Genomic DNA, 23,715 nt, shown 5'->3' with positions numbered 1-23,715 from the left:
ACGTTCGCTAATTCAATACTTTTTCCCTATCTAAAAAGTGCACAACGTCCCTAAAGAAATTTTCACTTCAAAAATTTATTTCGTCGAAACGATGACGGTCGCTAATTTAATAATTTTTCCCCATCCAAAAAGTACACAACGACCCCCAAGAAGGTTCCACTTTAAAAATTTATTTCTTCGAAGCCATGACGGTCGCAATGACGGTCGCCAATTTAATACTTTTTCCCATCCAAAAAGTGCACAACGTCCCTAAAGAAGTTTTCACTTCAATACATATACGTACAAAATTTATTTCGCCGAAGAGATGACGGTCGCGAAATAAATCCTTTTTCCCTATCGAAAAATAGGTGTTACATTTATTTTAAATTTAAATACTTCTATACAATTTATGTATAGATACACATAATATAGATAAGTACAAAATTTATTTCGTCGATGAGATGACAGTCGCTATGAAGGCCGCGAAATAAATCTTTTCCCCGTCCTAAAATAGGTTTTACATTTATTTTAAATTTAAATACTTCTATACAATTTATATATACATACAAATACTATATAGCACAAGCGATGACGGTCGCAATGACGGTCGCGATGACGGTCGCGATGACGGTCGCGATGACGGTCGCAATAACGGTCGCGAATTCAATGCTTTTTTTCCTATCCAAAAATCGCACAACGTCCCTAAAGAAGTTTTTACTTCAAAAAAATATTAAACGTTTTCATACATGCCTTTTATATGAATCTTTTTCATAAATTTACCAACTTCAATGTTTATCAGTTCTTTTCAGAAAATATTCATTTTACTTATTAGCACAAGAAGTGCTACCGTGACATTTAGAATTGCATTTTATGTTTGATTTTAGACATTTGCAAGATTTGTCCGAACAGTTCTTCCTGCATGCACATCTGATGAAACCTTGTTTGAACCCGGATGACATCATTGCTTCTTTACGAATAAATAAAATGTAGAATAGAGAAATGCATTAAATAACATCATTAGCGTCATCGGCCAAACTCTTTAAAAGCCACAACATTAATCTGGAGATAAAAATAAGGCTCCTACGATGTTATATCTTCTCAATATTATAAGTACTACGGAGTTGAATCCTGGATACTCACTGAAGCGATGGAGAAAAACTTGAAGCCTTCGAGATGTGGCTATATATAGGCGAATCCTAATGGTATCATGCACGGACAAGATAACCAACGAGACCGTATTACGAAGAATGGGGAAAGAAAGAGAGGTGATGTATACCATTAAAAGGAGAAAGTTAAAAATATCTCGGACACATAATGAGAAACGGTATTAAATACAGATTACTGAAGTTAATCCTTCAAGGCAAAGTATTCGGAAGGCGAGGAATTGGGAGAAGAAGAAATCATGGTTAAAGAATCTGAGGAAATGGTTCTCCATAACAACAACTAATCTATTTAAAGCACCAGTTAATAAAATAATTATACCCAGAATGATTGCCCATATTCGACACGAATAGGCACCAAAAGAAGAAGAAGTGTAGGGTATGGTTGTGTTTGAAGGCTTTTCGACTTTTGCGCAAATTACAAATACCCACAACCTGACGTTTGTAAAAGAGATTACCCACGTCGGGTTATGGGTATTATGGTTTTGCTCAGTCTCCGGTGAACGTGTTTATTTCGAAAATTGAGTACTTTTGATTACCCACAACGCGTTCTGGGTATTTTGCTTCGGCCAATGTCCGAATAAAATGCTCACTCCGCGACGTGGGTAATTCACGTTGTCCTCATCGTGAAGTGAGTAAAAATTGCGGACATTGTCCGAATTTGGAGTTTGAGCTTAACATATACAGGGTGTTCAGAAACTCTACCGACAAATGAAGACAGGAGATTCCTCAGATAATTTTAAGACAATTTAACCAAATTCACATAGTTCGAAGATGCTTCCTAAGGGAGCTAGAGCTCTTTGAAGATGGTGTCTTGTAATTAGTTTTTCTTAAATACCTCCAGAAATCTTCTAGTTAGAAAAACGAAAATTGGTACACATATTCATCTTCTAGAGATAAATTGATTCCAACCATTGTAAATTTCTAGTACCAGTCATAGGCGCCCGTTTTGGGTGGGGCAACGGTTATTTTATCGCATAACTTTTTTGTCTTTAACTTTTAAGGATTTTTTTCATACTGGATTATTAAATTGTGATGTATTCTAGTACTAAAAGGTACTCTTGCTTTAAGGAGGTAGGACACACCGTTTTCTAGAAAAATCGATTTAAAAATTTTTCGTTTCCTGAGTTCGAAAAAAAAAAATTGAAAAAAGTTTTCAAAAAAAGCGAGGTATTTTATTAACTTTAAGCAAGAGTAACTTTTAGTACTAGAATACCTCATAATTTAATAATTTAGTGTCAAAAATTCTTAAAAATTGAAGACAAAAAAGGTACGCGATAAAATAACCGTTGACCTACCCAAAACGGACGCATATGACCGGTACTAGAAATTCGCAATTAATGAAATCGATTCATCTCTGGAATATAAATAAACGTACCAGTTTTGTTTTTCTAAATAGTTTTTGTTTAAATTTTTTTTGATATTCAAAAAACGAAAAATTTTCACATCGAATTTTCTAGAAAACGATGTATTCTATTGACTTAAAGTAAGAGTACCTTTTAGCACTATAAAATTTTAATAATCCACTCTCAAAAATGCTTAAAAAATAAAAACAAAAAAGTTATGCGATATTATAACTGTTGTCCTACCCAAAACGGACGCCTATGACCGGTACTAGAAATGTGTAATGAACGGAATCGATTTATCTCTGGAAGATAAATATGTGTATCAATTTTCGTTTTTATAAATTGAAGCGTTTTGGAGATATTTAAGAAAAACTAATTACCAGATGCCATCTTCAAATAGCTCTAGCTCCTTTAGGAAGCATTTTCAGACTAGAGGAATTGAGTTAAATTGTCTTAAAATTATCTGAGGAATCTCCTGTCTTCGTTTGTCGGTAGAGTTTCTGGACACCCTGTATAGTAACCTGACATCGATCTCGATGAAGATGACTAAAAAACTATTTGTATTTGTAAATTCGTATTATTGTGTAAATAAATGTTTTTGTACGTAATTCTACTTTTTTTTCTGTACTCTTCTAATCCCAAATTTTTGTACATATCAATGCCGGACGAAAAACTTTCGAGGTTTTGCCATTTTTTTCAGCTTCATTTCCTGACCTATGTGGTAGGGGAGCCCAAGCGGGGATTTTTGCAGTTACTCGAGCGCTTCAGGTTATCACATGGCAGAAATCTTGTACCCTGTAAATGTACCACTACCACTACCATATATTGGATTTTAATACAGGGGAGTTCGTTAAGGGGGGTCCGAAAAAAATCCATCCTTAAAAAACTCGAAATCGTCAGATTAAGATAGGGTAAGTTAAGTACATGCAGAGCAGTGTATATTTAAAAAATCTGACGGTTTGAGCGGGGCGTAAGGAAATAGGTGAGTCACAAAGTTTCACAAGAAAAAAGCGAATATTTCGAGAAATAAACGTCAGATCGAAAAACTAAAAAATACGTGTTCAATATTTTTCAAAAATCTATTGAATGATACCAAACACGATCTCCCACGGAGAGGGGTGGGGGTAAATATAAAATTTTAAATAGGAACCCCGCGATATTTCACGAAACTAACATCAGATCGAAGAACTGCAAATTGAACGTATTTAATATTTTTGAGAAATCTTTCAAATAACACCAAACACGAACCCCACGGAGGCGGGGTTAGGGGTTACTTAAAAAACTTAAATAGTAGGCCCCATTTTTTCGAATTATGGAGAGATGGTCCTATAATCGGAAAAAAACGATTGTTGGAAATGGAAAATTAAATTAAAAATGGAAAGTCCCCACTTAAATGGAAAATTTCGCTTAACTCTTTTTGGTTTTAAGACCTAATCTTCACAACCCAATAGGGTCCCTATAACGCTCGAGTGACTGAAAATTTAGCATACTTTCCTCTCCTACTACTACAAGCAATTTATTATTTGACGTGACTTAGCAAGACGGGAGCAAATATAATATACTTCCGCTTTCATTTTTGTCTTCCCGTCCGTCTGTTTGTCCGCGAATTTAACTTGCACGTTATTAAAATAGATAGATTGACAAATGAGGTGTCGAATAAAAGCTTATAACCCAAAGATTGCATTAGAGGTGAGATATTTGACCTTGGACTTTCGGCTTTAGAGTTGCATCCAAAAGTACTGTTAAAGTCGCCGAAATAGTACAATCCATATATTATTCGACTCGCTTTACCAAGACGAAAACAAATACAGTCCGTCTAATTTACTTACCGTTGCACGTCATTATTTACGTTGGAGATCTAAGTTGACATTGTTGCCCAATTACAAAAAATTCTTGAATTCATTTTAAATCAAATACATCACATAATTTTTGCGGAAGTGGATTATACAGCAAAACAAATTAATATTCAATGTAAATAAATAAAAACTTAAGAAATAAAAACAAGAATTAAGTTATAATCTTACGTTAAAGTACATAATAAAAACAGTAAATATAAAGAAACAAATACTTCTAGTAAAGAATAAATACAAATATGAAGTGTCATCACCGCAACTGTCAAATAAATGTTGCCAATTTATGCCAAAATATCACCTTCGTTCGATTACAGTTCCAGTGTGTTCCGAACAAGTGTGCTTCATAAAAACGGTTTATAATCCATTTATACAAATTAAATGAAAAATATTATTGTGTATTTCTTTAAGTTAACATTAACAGAAATCTTTAAATATTATTTCTACGCGTACGTAATAAAATATGTCTAGTGGCTGTAATGCCAGTGTACTAGGCAAAATGATTCTAAAAAAGAACACATCTACCGCCTAAATATTTCGTGTTGGTATCATGTGACGTCACGGTCTATGACGCGGATGACGTGCAACGCTAAGTAAATTAGAAGGAGTATATATACTTCCGGTTGCATGCATGTCTATCAATCCATCTGCCTGTCCCCGAATATAACTCCTTCGTTATTAAAACAGGTAGAATGACAAATGAGGTATTGAATGAAAGCTTGTAACTCAAAGATGGTATTAAAGGTGAGAAATTTTACCTCGAACTTCCGGTTTTAGAGTTGAAACCGACAGTACTGTTTTAGAGTCACTGAAATAGTACAAGAGATATACAGGGTGAGTCATGAGGAACTGTACATACTCCTACCTCGTATAGAGGCCCCTATGGGGAATAACAAATGTACCCAAATGGGGACCATTAAAAAGTATCTGCTCCCATTGTTTAATAATATACAGGGCGAGTTTCGCATCTTGACAGAAACTTGTATTCGTCATAATTTTTGAACGGTCAGATCGATGTGTCTCTTATTTTGGTCAATCGTTACAATATTACCACCTAATCAACTGATTTAGTCAAACTAGAAAAAATCAGGTCCGGCTTTAAAAAATTAGTTCGTTTTGATCTTAGATAAAAATTCACCCTGTATAAGCTTTTTGAAAACTCTAATATAAATTTTACAAATTAGACAAATAGGCAATTAAAATGGCATATTTATTTTTTTCCCCACACGATTACTTAATTTTTTATAAAAAAATCAAATTTGACTATGAATTAAAAGTTTGGTAAAGTGAACCATAGATTTAAAAAATTAACTTTTATTACAAAAATAAATTTTTTTTAAACAAATATTTAATTTATGTTACCACCCAATCAACTGATTTATTCAAACTAGAAAAAAATCAGGTCCGGCTTTAAAAAATTAGTTCGTTTGGGTCTTAGAAAAAATTTCACCCTGTATACGCTTTTTGAAAACTCTAATATGAATTTCACAAATGAGGCAAATAGGCAATTAAAATGGCATATTTATTTTTCCCAACACGATTACTTAATTTTTTATTAAAAAATCAAATTTGTCAAAATCGCAATTTTTCCATAAAAATAAAAAAATTAAACAACGTTTTTCTTAAAATTAAAAGTTTCACCATTTTTTTTTATAACACGTCTAGATCTAAAACTCCCCATACACTTCTCTTTGGAATCTATAGTTTAACATAGACGTGATCAAATAGATAAATTTTAAATTTTTTCACTTAATTTTTGGGATTTAACTTTGCAATTCACGAATCTGTAACTTTTATTTTTTTAAATTCATAACTTTTACGAGAAGAAGACTGAAAGTCTACAACAATTTTCATAGTCTTCACAATGGTAAGAGATATGTGCTGCAAAAAATTTCAGAAAAAAAATATTAAAATGGAACAGAGTTGTAGCGAGTTACCGTGATTTCATTTTTAGGTTAATATTCCGATTTTGACAAATTTGATTTTTTAATAAAAAATTAAGTATCGTGTGGGGAAAAAATAAATAAGCCATTTTAATTGCCTATTTATCTAATTTGTAAAATTCATATTAGAGTTTTCAAAAAGCGTATACAGGTTGAAATTTTTTCTAAGACCAAAACGAACTAATTTTTTAAATCCGGGCCTGATTTTTTTTCTAGTTTGAATAAATCAGTTCATTTGGTGGTAACATAAATTAAATATTTGTTAAAAAAAATTAATTTTTGTAATAAAAGTTAATTTTTTTAAATCTATGGTTCACTTTACCAAACTTTTAATAATTATTCCTAGTCAAATTTGATTTTTTTATAAAAAATTAAGTAATCGTATGGGGAAAAATAAGTATGCCATTTTAATTGACTATTTGTCTAATTTGTAAAATTCATATTAGAGTTTTCAAAAAGCGTATACAGGGTGAAATTTTTTCTAAGACCCAAACGAACTAATTTTTTAAAGCCGGACCTGATTTTTTCTAGTTTAAATAAATCAGTTGATTGGGTGCTAACATAAATTAAATATTTGTTTAAAAAAAAGTAATTTTTGTAATAAAAGTTAATTTTGTTAAATCTGTGGTTCACTTTACCAAACTTTTAATTCATAGTCAAAATTGATTTTTTTATAAAAAATTAAGTAATCGTGTGGGGAAAAAAATAAATATGCCACTTTAATTGCCTATTTGTCCAATTTGTAAAATTCATATTAGAGTTTTCAAAAAGCGTATACAGGGTGAAATTTTTTCTAAGACCCAAACGAACTAATTTTTTACAGCCGGACCTGATTTTTTTCTAGTTTGACTAAATCAGTTGATTGGGTGGTAATAGTGTAACGATTGACCAAAATAAGAGACACATCGATCTGACCGTTCAAAAATTATGACGAATATAAATTTCTGTCAAAATGCGAACCTCGCCCTGTATATTATTAAACTATGGGAGCAGACACTTTTTAATGGTCATTTGTTATTCCCCATAGGAGCCTCTATACGAGGTAGGAGTATGTACAGTTCCTCATGACTCACCCTGTATTATTTGACGAACCTTAGCAAGACGAGAACAAATTTACACTTCTGGATTTTATATCTTACTTACTCCGTGGCGTTACAACCCTTCGTGGGTTTTAGCCGATTCGACAACATGCGTCCACTGTTCTATGTCTTGAGTAACCTCCATCCAATTCTCCACGCCCATGGTGTTTAGGTCTCCTGGTATATTATCTCGCCACCGGAGTCGAGAGCGTCCGCGTGGTTTTCTTCCAGTTGTGACTTCCTCCCACACTAGTCTTACTGTTCTTTGGTCAGAATGTCTTCTGAGGTATCCTGCCCATTGGAGTCTTCTGGACTTTATTTCTTTTATGATGTTGGCGTCTGGGTAAAGTTCTTCGAGCTCTTTGTTAGTTCTTATCCTATATTGTCCTGATGCTTCATCCAGCACAGGCCCAAAATTTTATATCGTTTTCTGTTAGAAAGTTGTAACCAGAAGTGCTACATTATAGTCGCAGAAATAGTGCGTTATACAGGGTGTCCCGAAAAGATTGGTCATAAATTATACCACACATTTTGGGGTCAAGAATAGTTTGATTGAACCTAACTTACCTTAGTACAAATGTGCTAATAAAAAAAGTTATAGCCCTTTGAAGTTACAAAATGAAAATAGATTTTTTTCAATATATCAAAAGTAAAAGCGTTTCAATATATCAAAAACTATGTGAGATTTTTTATTGAAAATGGAGATGTATCATTCTTAATGCAGGAATATCTTAAAACAAAATTATAGTGAAATTTGTCCAACACATAAAAATTTTATGGGGATTTTGTTCCCTTAAACCCCCCAAACTTTTGTGTACGTTCCAATTAATTCATTATTGTGGTACCATTAGTTAAACACAACGTTTTTAAAACTTTTTTGCCTCTTAGTATTTTTACGATAAGCCAGTTTTTATCGAGATGCGGCTTCTTTAACTTAAATTAAACTATTATTGTGGTACCATTAGTTAAACACAGTGTTTTTAAAACTTTTTTGCCCCTTAGTCTTTTTTTGATGAGTCACCTTTTATCGAGATGCGACTTCTTTTTTAAAATATACCTAAAAATGTAAATTATAAATAAATTTTCAGATTATTAACAGGTCTATAATCGTACTTAACCATTATACAAATATGTGGTGGATTCGACAAATATTCAAAATATCTCGAGAAACACTAGCTTATCGAAAAAGTAGTAGGTGGAAAAAAAGTTTTAAAAACATTGTGTTTAACTAATGGTGCCACAAAAATAATTTAATTGGAACGTACACAGAAGTTTGGGGGGGTTGAAGGGAACAAAACCCCCATAAAATTTTTATGGGGCGCACAAATTTTACTTAATTTTTTTTAAGATGTTGCTACCATTGGAATGCCACATGTCAATTTTCAATAAAAAATCTCTAAAAGTTTTCGATATATGAAAAAAAATCGATTTTCATTTTGTAATTCAAAGAGCTGTAACTTTTTTTGTGTGCACTATTGTATATAGGTAAGTGGGGTTCAATCAATCTATTTTTAACCCCAGAATCTGTGGTATAGTTTATGACCAATCTTTTCGGGACACCCTGTATATACAGCGTGTCTACTTGAGTTGGAAACATATGGGAAACTTTTTTATTATTAATTTTACGAAAAAAAGTTATTCTTTATAAAAAGTTCTGCATGCCCCAAAACCTAAGATTCAATTATCAGATATCAAATTTTCTCAATATTATACGAGGTATGTCAAAAAATATGAATTTCGGCTAAGGGTAAAGTACCTTTATTTCTCTCAATATCGAAAATTCTTATGATAAAAAGTTGTTTGGAATTAAAAACTACGATGAAATATGCAATTACATGCTTCTTATTGAAAAAAAAATATTTTTCTCAAATTTATGGATACCCAACATCGTTTTTAATTATTACAAATATCATAACTCGTTTATTATTCATTTTACGAAAAAAAGTTATTCTTCATAAAAATTTGCATGGTCTAAAATCTAAGACACAACCATGATATATCAACTTTTATTAATTTTATACGAGGTGTGTCAAAAATATGAAATTCGCTCAATATTATAGCACCTTTATATTTCACAATATTTCAATTAGAAGGATGTAATTGCATATTGACACATAGTTTTTAATTCTAAACAACTTTTTTAATAACCGTTTTCAATATTGTGAAAAATAAAGGTACTTTACTCTTGAGTGAAATTCATATTTTTTGACATAACTCGTATAAAATTAATAAAATGTCATATTTGTTGGTTGAATCTTCGGTCTTAGGACATACAGAGATTTTTATAAAGAATACCTTTTTTTCGTAAAAGTAATAATAACAGAGTTATCGTATGTGTAATGAATAAAAACGAAGTTAGTATCAATAAATTTGAGAAAAATTTGGAAAATATTTTTTTCCAATTAGAAGCATGTAATTACATATTTGAGCTTGGTTTTTATTTCCAAACAACTTTTCATAATAAGAATTTTCGATATTGAGAGAAATAAAGGTACTTTACCCTTAGCCGAAATTCATATTTTTTGACATACCTCGTATAATATTGAGAAAATTTGATATCTGATAATTGAATATTAGGTTTTGGGGCATGCAGAACTTTTTATAAAGAATAACTTTTTTTCGTAAAATTAATAATAAAAAAGTTTCCCATATGTTTCCAACTCAAGTAGACACGCTGTATATATCAATCGACGTGTTTTGAAAGACGAGCTAGAATATTTAGTTTTGGTTAAAAGTTATGTCCGGAGGTAAAAATGACTTCAAATTAGTGAAATCGTATATTTTATCGTGTTTATCGTGGATTTATATTAGTGAAATTGACTCAGAGTTCATGAAGAGTACCGACTTCTGGTTCTACTTTCGGTCACGTTGACTGAAAACCTACCTTAAGTACTATACTTTTACATGTTCCAATTATAAATAAAAATAATTTTTAGTTTTCGAGATATAATTTTTTTAATAAGTCACTTTTTTTTCCCGCAAGACCTATGTAACCCGTTAATGAAATTAACGCGACAATTCGATGAAATACAATTATTTTGACATAATATTCGAAAGTCAAATCGGTAGACAATAGAGAGTTATCAAGTAACTCTAGGAGAATACGGTAACGTTATTTTAGCAATGGAGCATGCGCAGTATGAATATTGAATAACGGAAATGATTTTAACGTTAACGGGCTCCGTTACGGTAGGTGGAATAGCGGGCTTGAAATACGGTAACGTTAGCAGCGAATCGCACCAATTCGCCAAGACTCGGAGTGACTCGGACATTTAAGTTCTGTTTGTTATGTAATCTGTTCTTTGTTATGAAATTTTACTTCTGTACAATAATAGGTGTTTTGTCTTTGTTTTTTTGGTTGACCAACTGCTAACATTTGGAGTTAGAGTTAGTGGGAATTTGGTGGAAAACATTTTATTTTCAAAATTTTTTCTATATTTCGTCAAGTACATTGGCCAAGTTCATTGGCCTCAAGTACCTTATTGCTTGTTTTAAGGTTTCTTCCATACTTCTTTAAAAAAAAATTTGAAACCCAAATTGTACAAAACCAAGCAAAATTACAAAATATTATATATCTTGGGTAAAAGAAACCAAAAATAGAAAAAAAATTAAACAAATTTAATTATATTGCTGTCAAATACAACATTTAGTGACTGACAGCTACCAACTTTTAACGTGAACGTGAAGCACAAATTCTACCACTTGATAACTCTAAAATTACATATACGTTAAAACTTATACCGTATAAAAATAGTGTTTACGTGTCAAAATAACGGATGGATAAAATTTTACTTGATAACTCTCTAATACCAGTCGTTTGAATGATCGTCATGGAAACCAAGATCGTCGTCATGCCACAGAATAAATAACCATGGTCATGGTGGTCATGCTAACTAATTATATTGAAAATTCCACACCTGTAATTTTGAACCAATCAAAATACGTTATTTTGACAGATCACCATGGCAACGGAGGTATTTTATCGGAAATTTTTTGCTCGTGGGGTACCCAACAGCGAATTATAGTGGAAATTTTTTGACGTTTACAATAACAGAACATTTTTGACAGACTGGTTTTTATTTGTTTACATAATTTAGTTTTGATTCATTTTAGTTACAAAGCTAAGATGTTTTCTATATTCTTCGGACACCTCCTCTCTTCTTAATGGCGAAAATGCAGGACTTTGAATGTTTTCAATTAAGTTTCTGTGTCTAATAAAATATATATAATATTTAGACACTAATTTATTTACCTTTTTCCCATTCAGTACTTTCAATTTTGCGTAGTTTAGTTTTAAAAACGCCAAAAAAATAATTTTCTAATTTTCTATTACTTGTAGTTACTCAAAACTTATGTAAAATTGAAGAATATACTATTTTCTATCTTGAAATGGTATTCCCATGCAACTAAAATGAGTAGAAATTACGAATTTGAAAGCCTAAATAATTGCTGACAAAGCTATGGCGCGCTATTAATCTGTTCATGCAGCTTTGGATTTTCAAATGCAAATTTGGTGTGGAATTTTCTTACCGAATACCACGCGAAGTCAAATTAATATCCGGAAATTTTTTTTTGATCATGAATATTTTTAGAAAATTTCCCTCGTCTGCGACTCGGGAAATTTTCAAAATATTCATGATCTCAAAAAAATTTCCGGAAATAATTTGACCTCTAGTGGTATTACTAGTGAAAATACATACACAAATTAATTAATTGACAAGGTTGTCAAAACCAAACTTTCAGTAGTAATTAGGCATTCCAAATCACGTGATATAATATGGCTGCTGGATGGCGAAACTGTCATCCATAGGCGTATCCAATGTTTAAACCACTTTATATTTAATTTGCTATCACAATTTCACAAATTTCGCTACACAATTAACAAAAAAACAAAACCAAACAGAATATTCTATACAAATTTGTCAATATTCAATGTAAACATTAGATACGCCATGACCACCCCCCTTAACTATGTCTATGGGCATGTCAGTTTAGCCATCCACCGACCACCACTGACAGTTCATTGGAATCCCTAATTGCACAAGAGCTCTGAAATTATTGAATTTTTCCCGAGTGACACTTTGACAGTTTTAATTTCACGAGCCGAAGGCGAGTGAAATTATGTCAAAGTGTCACGAGAGCAATAATTCTATATTAATTTCAGAGGTCGAGTGCAATTTGTTACGATTATTTCTGTTCTGTTCAAAACCTCTTTTTTTAAAGACTCGTAGAAAAATTTTTGTTCCTAACTCTTGCAGAAAGTCTCTTTTCCGCACTCGACTGCTTGCCGAACTCCCGCTTCGCGTCGTTCGGCAAACTGCAGTCGCGTGCGGAAAAGAATGACTTTCTGCACTTGTTAGGAAAATAACTATGTTATAATTATTTTAGATTAATCTCTTAAACTTACAAAACAAATAAATTTATCAGGAATGAGTACCTATTTTAGCAAAATTAAGATACACAAGTACCATTTTTTTACTAATCACGATCATAAGAGTTCTGCCAATGATATAAAAATATGATAATCGTAATTATATTATGCTCTTATAAATTGGATGAATTCATTCCTTAGAATTTATATGAATACTAGATATGTTGTGCATAAAGTTTATTGCAGTGATATTTTTTATCCTTAATTTAGGGTGAGTTATAAACAGAACCTGATAGGTCCCTACATATTTTTAACAAATAAATTCAAATAGGCTAAATTATGTTTCGAAAAAGATTAAGGCCGTCCGCACATGGAGCGACGCTCGAAGTAATCGACTCGATTCCAATCGCGTAGATCTTTCCCCGTCACTTAAGTTCCTTCGTTGTGGCACTGAGTTCCGTACACGGAGCGTTTAGGATTGCAAATCTCCTCGTCTTGTACGACTCTCGTTCCGTGCGATCTGAAGCGAACGAGTAAGTTCGAGTGAGACGCACGTTTACAGTCATTATTTTATTTGTTTGCTTCGTTTTTGTTGATTTTTGCCCTAAATTAAATTTTAGTCTTTTTAAAGATCGGTGAATGTTATGTTCGTTGATTGTAGTACTATTAGCTTCGTGGAAATATATTGTTTGTAGTGTAAAATTCTGAAAACATTGAACTTCTGTTTCTAGATGTTTATTATAAAATTCGTTGGAAATAGAACAATATCCTCAACTGTATAATGCAACTGTATAAAAATGTAATAATACCGTACTCTTCACAGATCGAAATAGTTGTTTTGGTTACTATATAAAAAATGCGTTAATTTATAAAAACAGAATCGACTAGTGTGCGGAGGGCAATCGCTTGTGCCGCAGGGTTCGTACAAGACGAGCAAGACCGAACTTCGAGACGTGTCTTTGATCCACCCATGTGCGGACGGTCTAAAGGTTTGCAAAAATTAGTTTTTGAGATGCAAAAATATTACTCATCTTTACTTTTTTAATATAATTACCTACTCATTCTACATTCCTTGTTATTCTAACCAGGTAGTTTTATACCGTATCATAATAATTTATTCTATTTCGAATTATTATATTTCTATGTCTTTTTCTTTTCTGTCTGAATTTATTATTTTTGTTTAAATTTTTCTTTAAGTTTTATAAGTAACTTATTATCTTTCTTAGGTCCGGTTTCACCAAAAACAAATAAGTCAATGAATAGTTAGTCGTCGAATAAAATTTATTAGACGTTTATATTTATATTTTGTTTTAATATAATTTTGATAATTTAAAGTTAAACTAGCGAATTTACTTTCTTATTAATATTTACAGCGAGATTAACTTGCCAATTTATTCGAAGAGAAATGTCAGCTTATTGGTTGAATAACTTTAATCATAGAATAACTAATTTAGAACTAGCTAAACTTCAGTTGGCCTGTGCCCATTGAATTGGCAAGAACCTATCATTTTTCGAGCAGGGAACCATGTTGCCCTTTGAGCATTTATATGATTATTTCATTCATAGGAGATTCTGACCAATAGAAAGCTACAGAAATGCAAATTAAGGTGATAATTTTTGATAATATCCCGTCGTTAAGTATATTATGTCAGATGGCCTTCGTTGCTACGAAAAAATACATTCAGTGACATTAATGACAACTAATGTTTTAAAAATTATAAAAGTGATGACTTTCAATCGTCAAATATTTATAAAAACTGTGTCAAATGTGTTTAATGGTACTAATTTGTACTTACATAAATAATTTATAATAAAATGTTGGTTTTGAACACTTTTATTCATGAAATAATCGCAACAAACTGCACTCGAGCTCTGAAATTAATATAGAATTTTTGCCCTCGTGACACTTTGACATAATTTCACGAGCCGAAGGCGAGTGAAATTAAAACTGTCAAAGTGTGACTCGGGAAAAATTCAATAATTTTAGAGCTCTTGTGCAATTACTACTGATTATTTCATTCAATAGAAGATTCTGACCAATAGAAAACTATAGGAATAAAAATTAAAGTGATAATTTTTGATAATATCCCGTCGTCAAGTATATTACGTCAGATGCCCTTCGTTGCTACGAAAAAATACATTCAGTGACATTAATGACAATTAATGTTTTAAAAATTTTAAAAGTGACTAGCTGACTCGGCGAACTTCGTACCGCCTTAGAAATATATTAAAATTCTGTCAAAGTTCCATAAAAAAATTTTAAAGAAAACAAAAAAAAAATAATAATATTAAAAATGTATCTAATAAAACAGAATTAATTTAATTATTTCTCATAAGCAATGTTTTATTTGCGGTGTGCAAATCTACAACGATGGCTGATTTCCAACGCTCGATTAATTTTCCATGCCCGTAACATTAACACTCTTATGTTCCAACAAACTTGTGATTTGTTTATCATTATGGCAAAAGCGAAGGGCACGGGAAATTGTAGATAGTTGAAATCAATTGGCAAATCTGTTGGAATCCACGGAATACCCGGGATAAAGATATCCTCTCCCTAGAATTTCTCCTTGTTGATTGTGGCCCCGCAAATTAATAATAAATTTATATGAGAGTTACACTGAGAAGGTAAAATGACAATACTTATAAACGCCACTACTATTCTCCATGCATAAACACCTAAATTCTATATTGCTATTACTCTTCATTGAATTCATTAATTTCGTCGATTCTCGATAATCACGCCGCCGCCTCCGATTAAGATCATCATACGATCCAATGCATAGTTTGCGAGTCTATAAGGTACATAGGGTAACGGATACAGTTGTTGGCCGGTCACTAGTGATTGGCCACTTTCAGAAAAATCCGAAATATTAAGATTTTTAGAAAGTATAAGGAAATAAATGTATTTGCATTGCAATTCGGCAACATTGCTATATATTTAATCTAGCCATTATCTCTCTCAGTCAATATTGTCTAGTTGTGACAGCGTGTGTTGTTCGAAGCTTAACAGGTGCATCCAGTTTTAAGAGTTTTTTAAAGAATTTGTTAAGGAAGGCCATTCATGAGGTGAGTTATCTTGGCTAATAATATTGTGTATCTGCTTATATTAATGTTTTGTGATGATTTAGTGGGGTACATCTTACGTTATCGGTGGTTTTAATAGTAAGGTTATAATTTTTTGGCGGTAAATTTTAGTGGCCAAGCACTGTATCTTAAATATGTCCGCATTATAATGATTGGCCTACCGGCCAATTACTGTACCTACTTTAAATTAAAATATTTATTATAATTTAGGCTCTTTTAGCTTAGTTTGGCCCAACACAACATATTTCAAGCATTTTTTCTTATTTTTTATGGCAATAACTAGTGGTTGGTCGACTGCCAATCAGTAAACCACAGGGGGGCCAATAACTGTAATGTGTAATAGGAATATATTTTTTGTCCGGATTCGTTTTTATAAAATTACAATTATTTTAGTTGTTATAAAATTAATGCCAATGCGGGCAATCTGAATCAAATTTGAAACGTCCGTATTGAAGATAACATTATTAGATACTATTAAATGATTTTTATTTTTAGAATAAAAAATGCCAAATATCCGGAAAGATAAAACGTATCACAAAAAATATACAGAACAAGATCTTCAGTCTGCTTTTCAGGCCATAGAAAATGGCATGAGCCAACGGAAAGCCGCTGAACAATTTAATGTGCCAAGAGCAACACTGCAGTTTAGAGCAAGCGAAAAATTTAATGAAAAAACTAACCTTGGTTCCAATCCTATTCTTTCTTTGGAGGAAGAGAATCGTTTAAAGAATTGGATCGTAACATGCCAAGATAAAGGTTTTCCAGTAAGAGTGGCAAATATACAAGACTCGGTTAAAGGTTTTCTTGATGCAAATCCACTTGCTAATCCTTTTACTGACAATCGGCCCGGAAAAAGTTGGTATAGATCCTTTTTAAAGAGACATCCAGATTTAAGCGAGCGAACTCCAGAAGCGGTAACAGCAGCAAGTTCAGTTGTGTCTGAAAAAGATATAAGAAAATGGTTCTCCGGTGTTCAAGAATATTTACAACGTAAACGTTACATTGATATTCTTCAAGACCCTTCACGTGTTTTAATGGGAATAAAACCTGCTTCCTCTTGTGTCCCAAAAATAAACGAGTGTTGGCTGTAAAGGGAAACAAAAATGTATATCAAATAGAACATCACTCCAAAGTTACTTTGACGGTTATGTTTAGGTTTGCAACATCTGAAGAAATAACAGCACCGATGATTATTTACCCATACAAACGACTTCCTAGCAATGTTATAAATTCAGTTCCTCGAGAATGTGGCATAGGCTGTAGCGATACGGGATGGATGAAGAATGAAAACTTCTATGAATACATAGGAAACGTCTTATATAAGTACCTAGTTGCAAAAAACACTAAATTTCCAGTCATTTTGTTCGTTGATGGACATAAAACTCACTTAACCATTCAAACCAGTGAATTATGCTCAACGTTACAAATTATTTAGTGGCATTATATCCCAATGCGACCAGAATTATACAGCCTGCAGATGTTGCTGCATTTAAACCATTAAAGGCAAATTGGAACCGGGCAGTATTAAAGTTTAGACGAGAAAACCCAAACAAAAAGATACTATTGTCACAGAAGATACAATGATTTTAGATATTCAATCGACATCCGATAATCTGGCTTTAGTAAATCAAGAAAACTCATTATATAAAGAAATTGACACCACAATTGACAAATTTCTTGTTGGCCAAAAACCTTAGAAAGAAAGGGTAAAAAGCAAACAGAACGGTTGCCTTTCGTGCCTACTTCTTCAAATCGTCAAATGCAGAGAGGCGTAAAATTAAAGAGAAAGACGAACAAGAAAAAATAAAATTAGAACGAAAACAAAAGCGAATTGACGCAAAAGCAAACAATAAAGGTAAACAAAATAAAGAAACCATGAAGAAAGTAATAAAAAAATTGCCACAAGAGCCAATTCCGAGAGCAAAAAATGTCAAAATGCTGTGAAGAATAAAGAAAATGTTACACTAAATACAGGTGATGTTGTAGATACAAATACTTTTAAATCAGACACACTTCTTGATCATACAATTAAAAGCACTACATTGAGAAGTGGAGTTAGAGTACATATACCAGAAATGATTAACGCCAAAGAAAACCACGAACTGCCACGGAACCAATTTCCTGATTCTGTAGAGGAAAACGCTATTCTGCCCTCAATTGATAACGTATCTTTTGATGTCTCCAACAATAAGAATTCATCAAATTTGAGAAATACTTCCCAAAGCAAATGTACAAATTTGGAAAGCAGCAAAGAAAAACGTGCTGGTGAGTCGGCTAAAAGAAAGTTGTTTTTCGAAACAGAGGGATATCCAGAACATGAAAAAATACAAATTCTCTCAGATATATTGGTGAAACAATCAGACAACACCAACATATCTGTAAACAATAATCTTTTGTATACAGGATTGCGCTATTCTTGTTACTAAAATATTTCTAAATCAAAAGTTGGAATAAAATGTTTATTTTGTGTCAGAGGCTCCCATATTGGTAGTTGTGTTAAAAAACAAGAAATTGAAAAGCTAAATAGTTTTGTGTGCCCTAACTGCACAAACAAAAAAAGAAAATTAGGAATTTTATGAGTGGCCAATAACTGTAATTCTATATGCCAATAACTATGTTTGCATGGCCAATAACTGTGTAATTTTGTATGTTTTTAAATTTGTGTTAATTTTTTATGTACATTATTATTTTTACTACAATAACCTGAGTTTTTATAAAATTTGATGTTTCATTGTTATTAAAAAACCCTTACAAAATATTTCACATTAAAATATACCAATTTACAATTTTAATTCAATTTGAAATCCCTTAAGTGGCCAATCACTGTACCCGTTACCCTACCTACATACATACATACATACAAACATTCATTTTTATTTATATATAAGAGGTAAATTTTAGATCGCTATTAAAAAATAACGGTTGGTGACAGAAAAGTGAAAATTTAGGACTGTATGTATCTTTTGATTCTACATCATATAAAATTAAGAAAAAACAGTTTGTCCAAAAAAATTAAAAATGGTTATGGGGGTCAAGCCCCCTTTTCACTTAGGTTGGTCGTACCAACTCAAAAACCTTCCCGGGTTCATGTACAACTTTGAGTAAGGTCATCATATGATCAAATGCATAGTTTGCGAGTCTAATACATACGTACATACAAACATTCATTTTTATTTATATAGAAGAGGCAAATTTTAGATGGCTATTAAAAAATAACGGTTGGTGATAGAAAAGTAAAACTTTAGGACTGTATTTTTTTTTGATTCTACATCATATAAAATTAAGAAAAAACGGTTTGTCCAAAAAAATTAAAAATAATTACAAGAGGCAAGGCCACCTTTCACTTAGGTTGGTCGTACCAACTCAGAAACCTTCCCGGGTTCATGTACAACAACTTTGATTAAGGTCATCATATGATCAAATGCATAGTTTGCGAGTCTATAAGGTACAAACATAAATACAAACATTCATTTTTAAACGCTTTTATTTAGTTCACTATTTATATAGATGACTTTCAACCGTCAAATATTTATAACAACTGTTTGTTTAATTGTACTAATTTGTACTTACATAGGCGCTGACGTCCGAGTGATTGCCGGTATAAGCAATCCCCCACTTACTGACCAACAGCTTCAGGTGGAAGAGTCGGTAAGTGGAAGGGCACCTTCTTGTCCTAGAAATGAGAAATCATTTCTAAAGGCGGACGAACCAGGCAGGGTCAACGGCGTGGAGATGCATAAGGCAACGGGAAACCAATGCATTAAAGGCTCATAGAGCATCCCTAGTTAATCATCATGACTAACAACATAACCAAACACTCTACTGATCATGAAACTCGGAAAACAAGATCCGGCAGAGGAGGAAACTCACAAGACTGCAAGGCCTCCCCGGTCGTCAACATGCGAAAACCTTGCAAAGTAGCGACGTGGAATGTTAGAAGTCTACATCAAGCTGGAAAAGTACATAATGCCGTTAATGAAATGGAAAGGCTGAATGTAGACATTTTAGGAATCAGCGATGTCCAATGGCCCGACTCAGGAAAGATGAAAATCAACAATAAAACAATATACTATTCAGGAAGTCAAGACGGTTCACACAGATATGGTGTCGGGATAATACTAAACAAACACATGGATAAAGCTGTAGTAAATTTCATTCCATACTCCAACAGAATTATCCTCTTACAATTAAATCAGAATAAACCCAAATTAAACATAATACAAGTTTATGCTCCGACTGCGGACAAACCAGAGAGCGATATTGAAACTTTCTACGAAGACCTAGACAATATTTTAAAATCCATTAAAACGCAGGATGTTACAATTATAATGGGAGATTTTAACGCAAAGGTTGGAGACGAAAAAGTAGAAGAATGTACAGGAGGATATGGTCTGGGCAACAGAAACGAAAGAGGTGACAGGCTTATCGAATTTTGCCAAAACAATAATTTTGTCATAACTAATACATTGTTTAAAATGCCAAAGAGAAGACTATATACCTGGAAGTCACCAGCAGATCAAGAAGGGAGAATTGTAAGAAACCAAATAGATTATGTATTGATTAGACAAAGATACAAGAACGCAATTATATCTTCAAAAACCTATCCAGGTGCCGACATAGGATCAGATCACAATCCAGTAGTGACCAAAATTAGGCTCAAAATGAAAATAATAAAACGCAGAACAACAGATGTAAAAATCGATACAAGTAAACTAAGAAACCCACTCATAAAACAACGCCTGACAGATGAAATTAATAACCGTTTAATGAATGTTAAAGAACAAATCCAACAAAATACTGAAACAGAGACAAAATGGTTATTAATAAAGACAGAAATAGATAAATGTCAAAAAGAAATTCTTACACCAACCAGATACAAAAAGAAACAATGGATGACGGAGGAAATCTTAGATTTAATGGAAGAAAGACGTCAGCATAAAAACAAAGATAATCAGATGTACAAAAATGTGGATAAACAAATAAAATCCAAAATTAAACAGGCTAAAGAACAGTGGTTAAAAGAACAATGCGCAGAAATAGAAGAACACCAGAAAAGACATGATAATTTTAACACACATAAAAAAATTAAGGAATTAACGCAGATCAACAGAAAAAGAAAACCGGGAATACTAAAAGATACAGATGGGAAACTTGTGTTGAGTACTAACGAAAAATTAAAGAGGTGGACAGAATACATAAATGAATTGTTCAAAGACAATAGAACAGAGCAGATGGAAGTCGAAGTAGAAAATGATACGGTTTTGAAGATATTAAAAGAAGAAATTAAATCGGCATTAAAAAACAGCAAAAATTGTAAAGCAGTAGGTCCAGACCAAATCCCAGTAGAAAGCTTAAAATGTATAAATGATGAAACCTTAGACATTATCGTAGACTTGTTTAACACAGTGTACAAAACAGGAAACATACCAAAACAATGGTTACTCTCAACCTTTTGTGCTATCCCTAAAAATACAAACGCTAAAGATTGCAGTGAATACAGAACAATATCATTAATAAGTCACATTCTCAAATTATTCTTGAAAATAATACATGGTCGTATAAACAAAAAACTAGAAGAAGGAATAGATGATAGTCAGTTTGGGTTCAGAAACGGACTAGGAACCAGAGAGGCGTTATTTGCTTTTAATGTGTTAGCTCAAAGATGCATGGACATGAATGTGGATGTGCATGTTTGTTACGTTGATTTTGAGAAGGCTTTTGACAAAGTAAGACATGAAAAATTAGTCCAAATTCTAAAGACAAAAAACATAGACAAAAGGGACTTACGAATAATAACAAACCTTTACTGGAATCAAAGAGCACAAATTGTAATAGATAACGAACCCAGTCAAGAAATTGAAATCAGGAGAGGAGTTCGGCAGGGATGTATTATGTCTCCATTACTCTTTAATGCATATGGTGAAGCCATTTTTGAAGAAGCATTGCTATCTCAAAGTGAAGGAATAATAATTAACGGAAGATCTATTAACAACATAAGATATGCAGATGACACCGTGATTATAGCAAGCTCTGCTGAACAACTCCAACTACTACTGAACAAAACAAACAATTTCTGTAAAGAATATGGACTAAAAATGAATATAAAAAAGACCAAATACATGATAATAACTAAGAAAACAAACATACAAACAAGCATACATTTGGGAAATGTACCGATAGAAAGGGTTGATAAATACAAATACCTAGGAACCTGGATTTCAGAGAAAAATGATCAAACCACAGAAATAAGGACCAGGATAGAAATAGCAAGAAATGCGTTTGTAAAAATGAAAACAGTTCTCTGCAACAAAGACCTTAGCTTAGAACTGAGAGCAAGAGCTTTGATATGCTACGTGTTCTCGATACTACAATATGGACTTGAAAGCTGGACATTAAAGCAAGAACACATAAATAAGCTACAGTCATTTGAAATGTGGTGTTACAGAAGAATGCTTAGAATAGCATGGACACAGAGGAAAACGAACACGGAAGTACTGCGAGAAATGGGTAAAGAATGCGAAATAATAAACACAATAAAAATAAGAAAGTTACAATATCTGGGACACGTAATGAGGGGACCGCGATATGAAATGCTAAGACTGATAATACAGGGAAAGATAAGAGGCGGAAGGAGTATAGGAAGAAGGAGAGTGTCATGGTTAAAGAATTTAAGGGACTGGTTTAGATGCAGTTCTATAGAACTCTTTACAGCAGCGGTGGATAGAGTAAAGATAGTGATGATGATATCCAACCTCCAATTAGGAGACGGCACTTGAAGAAGAAGAAGTACTTACATAAATAAATTACAATAAAATTTTGGTTTTGATCAGTTTTATTCATGAAATAATCGCAGCAAATTGCACTCGATCTCTAAAATTATTATCGAATTTTTGCCGTCGTGACACTTTGACATATTTTCACTCCCCTTCGGGTCGTGAAATTAAAACTGTCAAAGTGTCACTCGGGAAAAATTCGATAATTTTAGAGCTCTTGTGCAATTATTACTAATAATTGAATCCATTAACATCGACTTGGAGTCACTATATTTTGTTAAATAATACTATGTAAACCACATATTTTGAGGTTACCACTTTTAATAGTGTGCTAGTTTCATCTACTCAGCAGAATACACTGAAGATGATCTAATTTAGATCGAAAACGTTTTGCAATCCATTTGGATGACATTTTAAGAAGTTTTTTAATAAAGTATTTTATACCAATATACCTACAAATTAAAGTTTTTTACTTTTGTATGAGTTTTTTAAACTATGGTATACAGCCAGCTACTGGGATTTTCCCATTGATTAAAAAAAAGTTTGGTCTACCACTATGTTATCGAACACCCTGTAACATTCTAACTAATTCTGTAATGTGAAGCTCAAAGTTGGCTACAATTTTTGTTATTAACTTTTATAGCTATCTATTACCATAGCGGATCTACTGAGCTTTATCAGGCTAATCCATCACCCTGTATATTCTTATCACCGAACTATTTTATAATATATTCTTTTCACCGAATTTTATCTAGTCACCTTAACGTCAATTCTAGATTTATAGATAATAATTCTAGATAATATATTCTTTTCACCGAATTTTATCTAGTCACCTTAACGTCAATTCTAGATTTAATATCTGTTGTCAGATCCCGTTTAACTATTTTATAATATAATCTTATCACCTGGATTTGATTTTAAGAAGTGTTACTGGCTAAATGGGCGCAGTTCCCAAAAGCCAAAAAAGAAGAAAAAAAATCTTATCACCGATTTAAATGTTAAAAGAAATAACTTAAATTTAAAAATTCGCGAGCGCAAGTAGTGATAAGTCTGTAAGCTTTTACTGGAAATTTGACATAAATGTCAAAGTGATTAATTTAAAACATTGAAATTAAAAACATTAATAG

The 23,715-nt window shown here is 32.3% G+C and overlaps 1 protein-coding gene across 2 annotated transcripts in view; it reads left to right on the top strand.

Moving 5' to 3' along the window:
• Positions 1-23,715, top strand: part of LOC126881229 (myrosinase 1-like) — a 142,134-nt gene that overhangs the window by 78,410 nt on the left and 40,009 nt on the right. The window contains exon 1 of one of the 2 annotated variants that reach the window (XM_050645373.1): positions 12,888-12,999. The exons of the other annotated variant lie outside the window; for it this stretch is intronic. Coding sequence (XP_050501330.1) covers positions 12,950-12,999 — 50 coding nt within the window. The 5' untranslated portion in view covers positions 12,888-12,949. Of the gene's footprint in view, positions 1-12,887; positions 13,000-23,715 lie in introns of those variants that run through there. 2 annotated transcript variants of the gene reach the window in all.

This window comes from Diabrotica virgifera, chromosome 3 (assembly GCF_917563875.1).
Source record: "Diabrotica virgifera virgifera chromosome 3, PGI_DIABVI_V3a".
Lineage (NCBI taxonomy): Eukaryota > Metazoa > Arthropoda > Insecta > Coleoptera > Chrysomelidae > Diabrotica > Diabrotica virgifera.
This window is presented reverse-complemented; position numbering and strand designations above follow the sequence as displayed.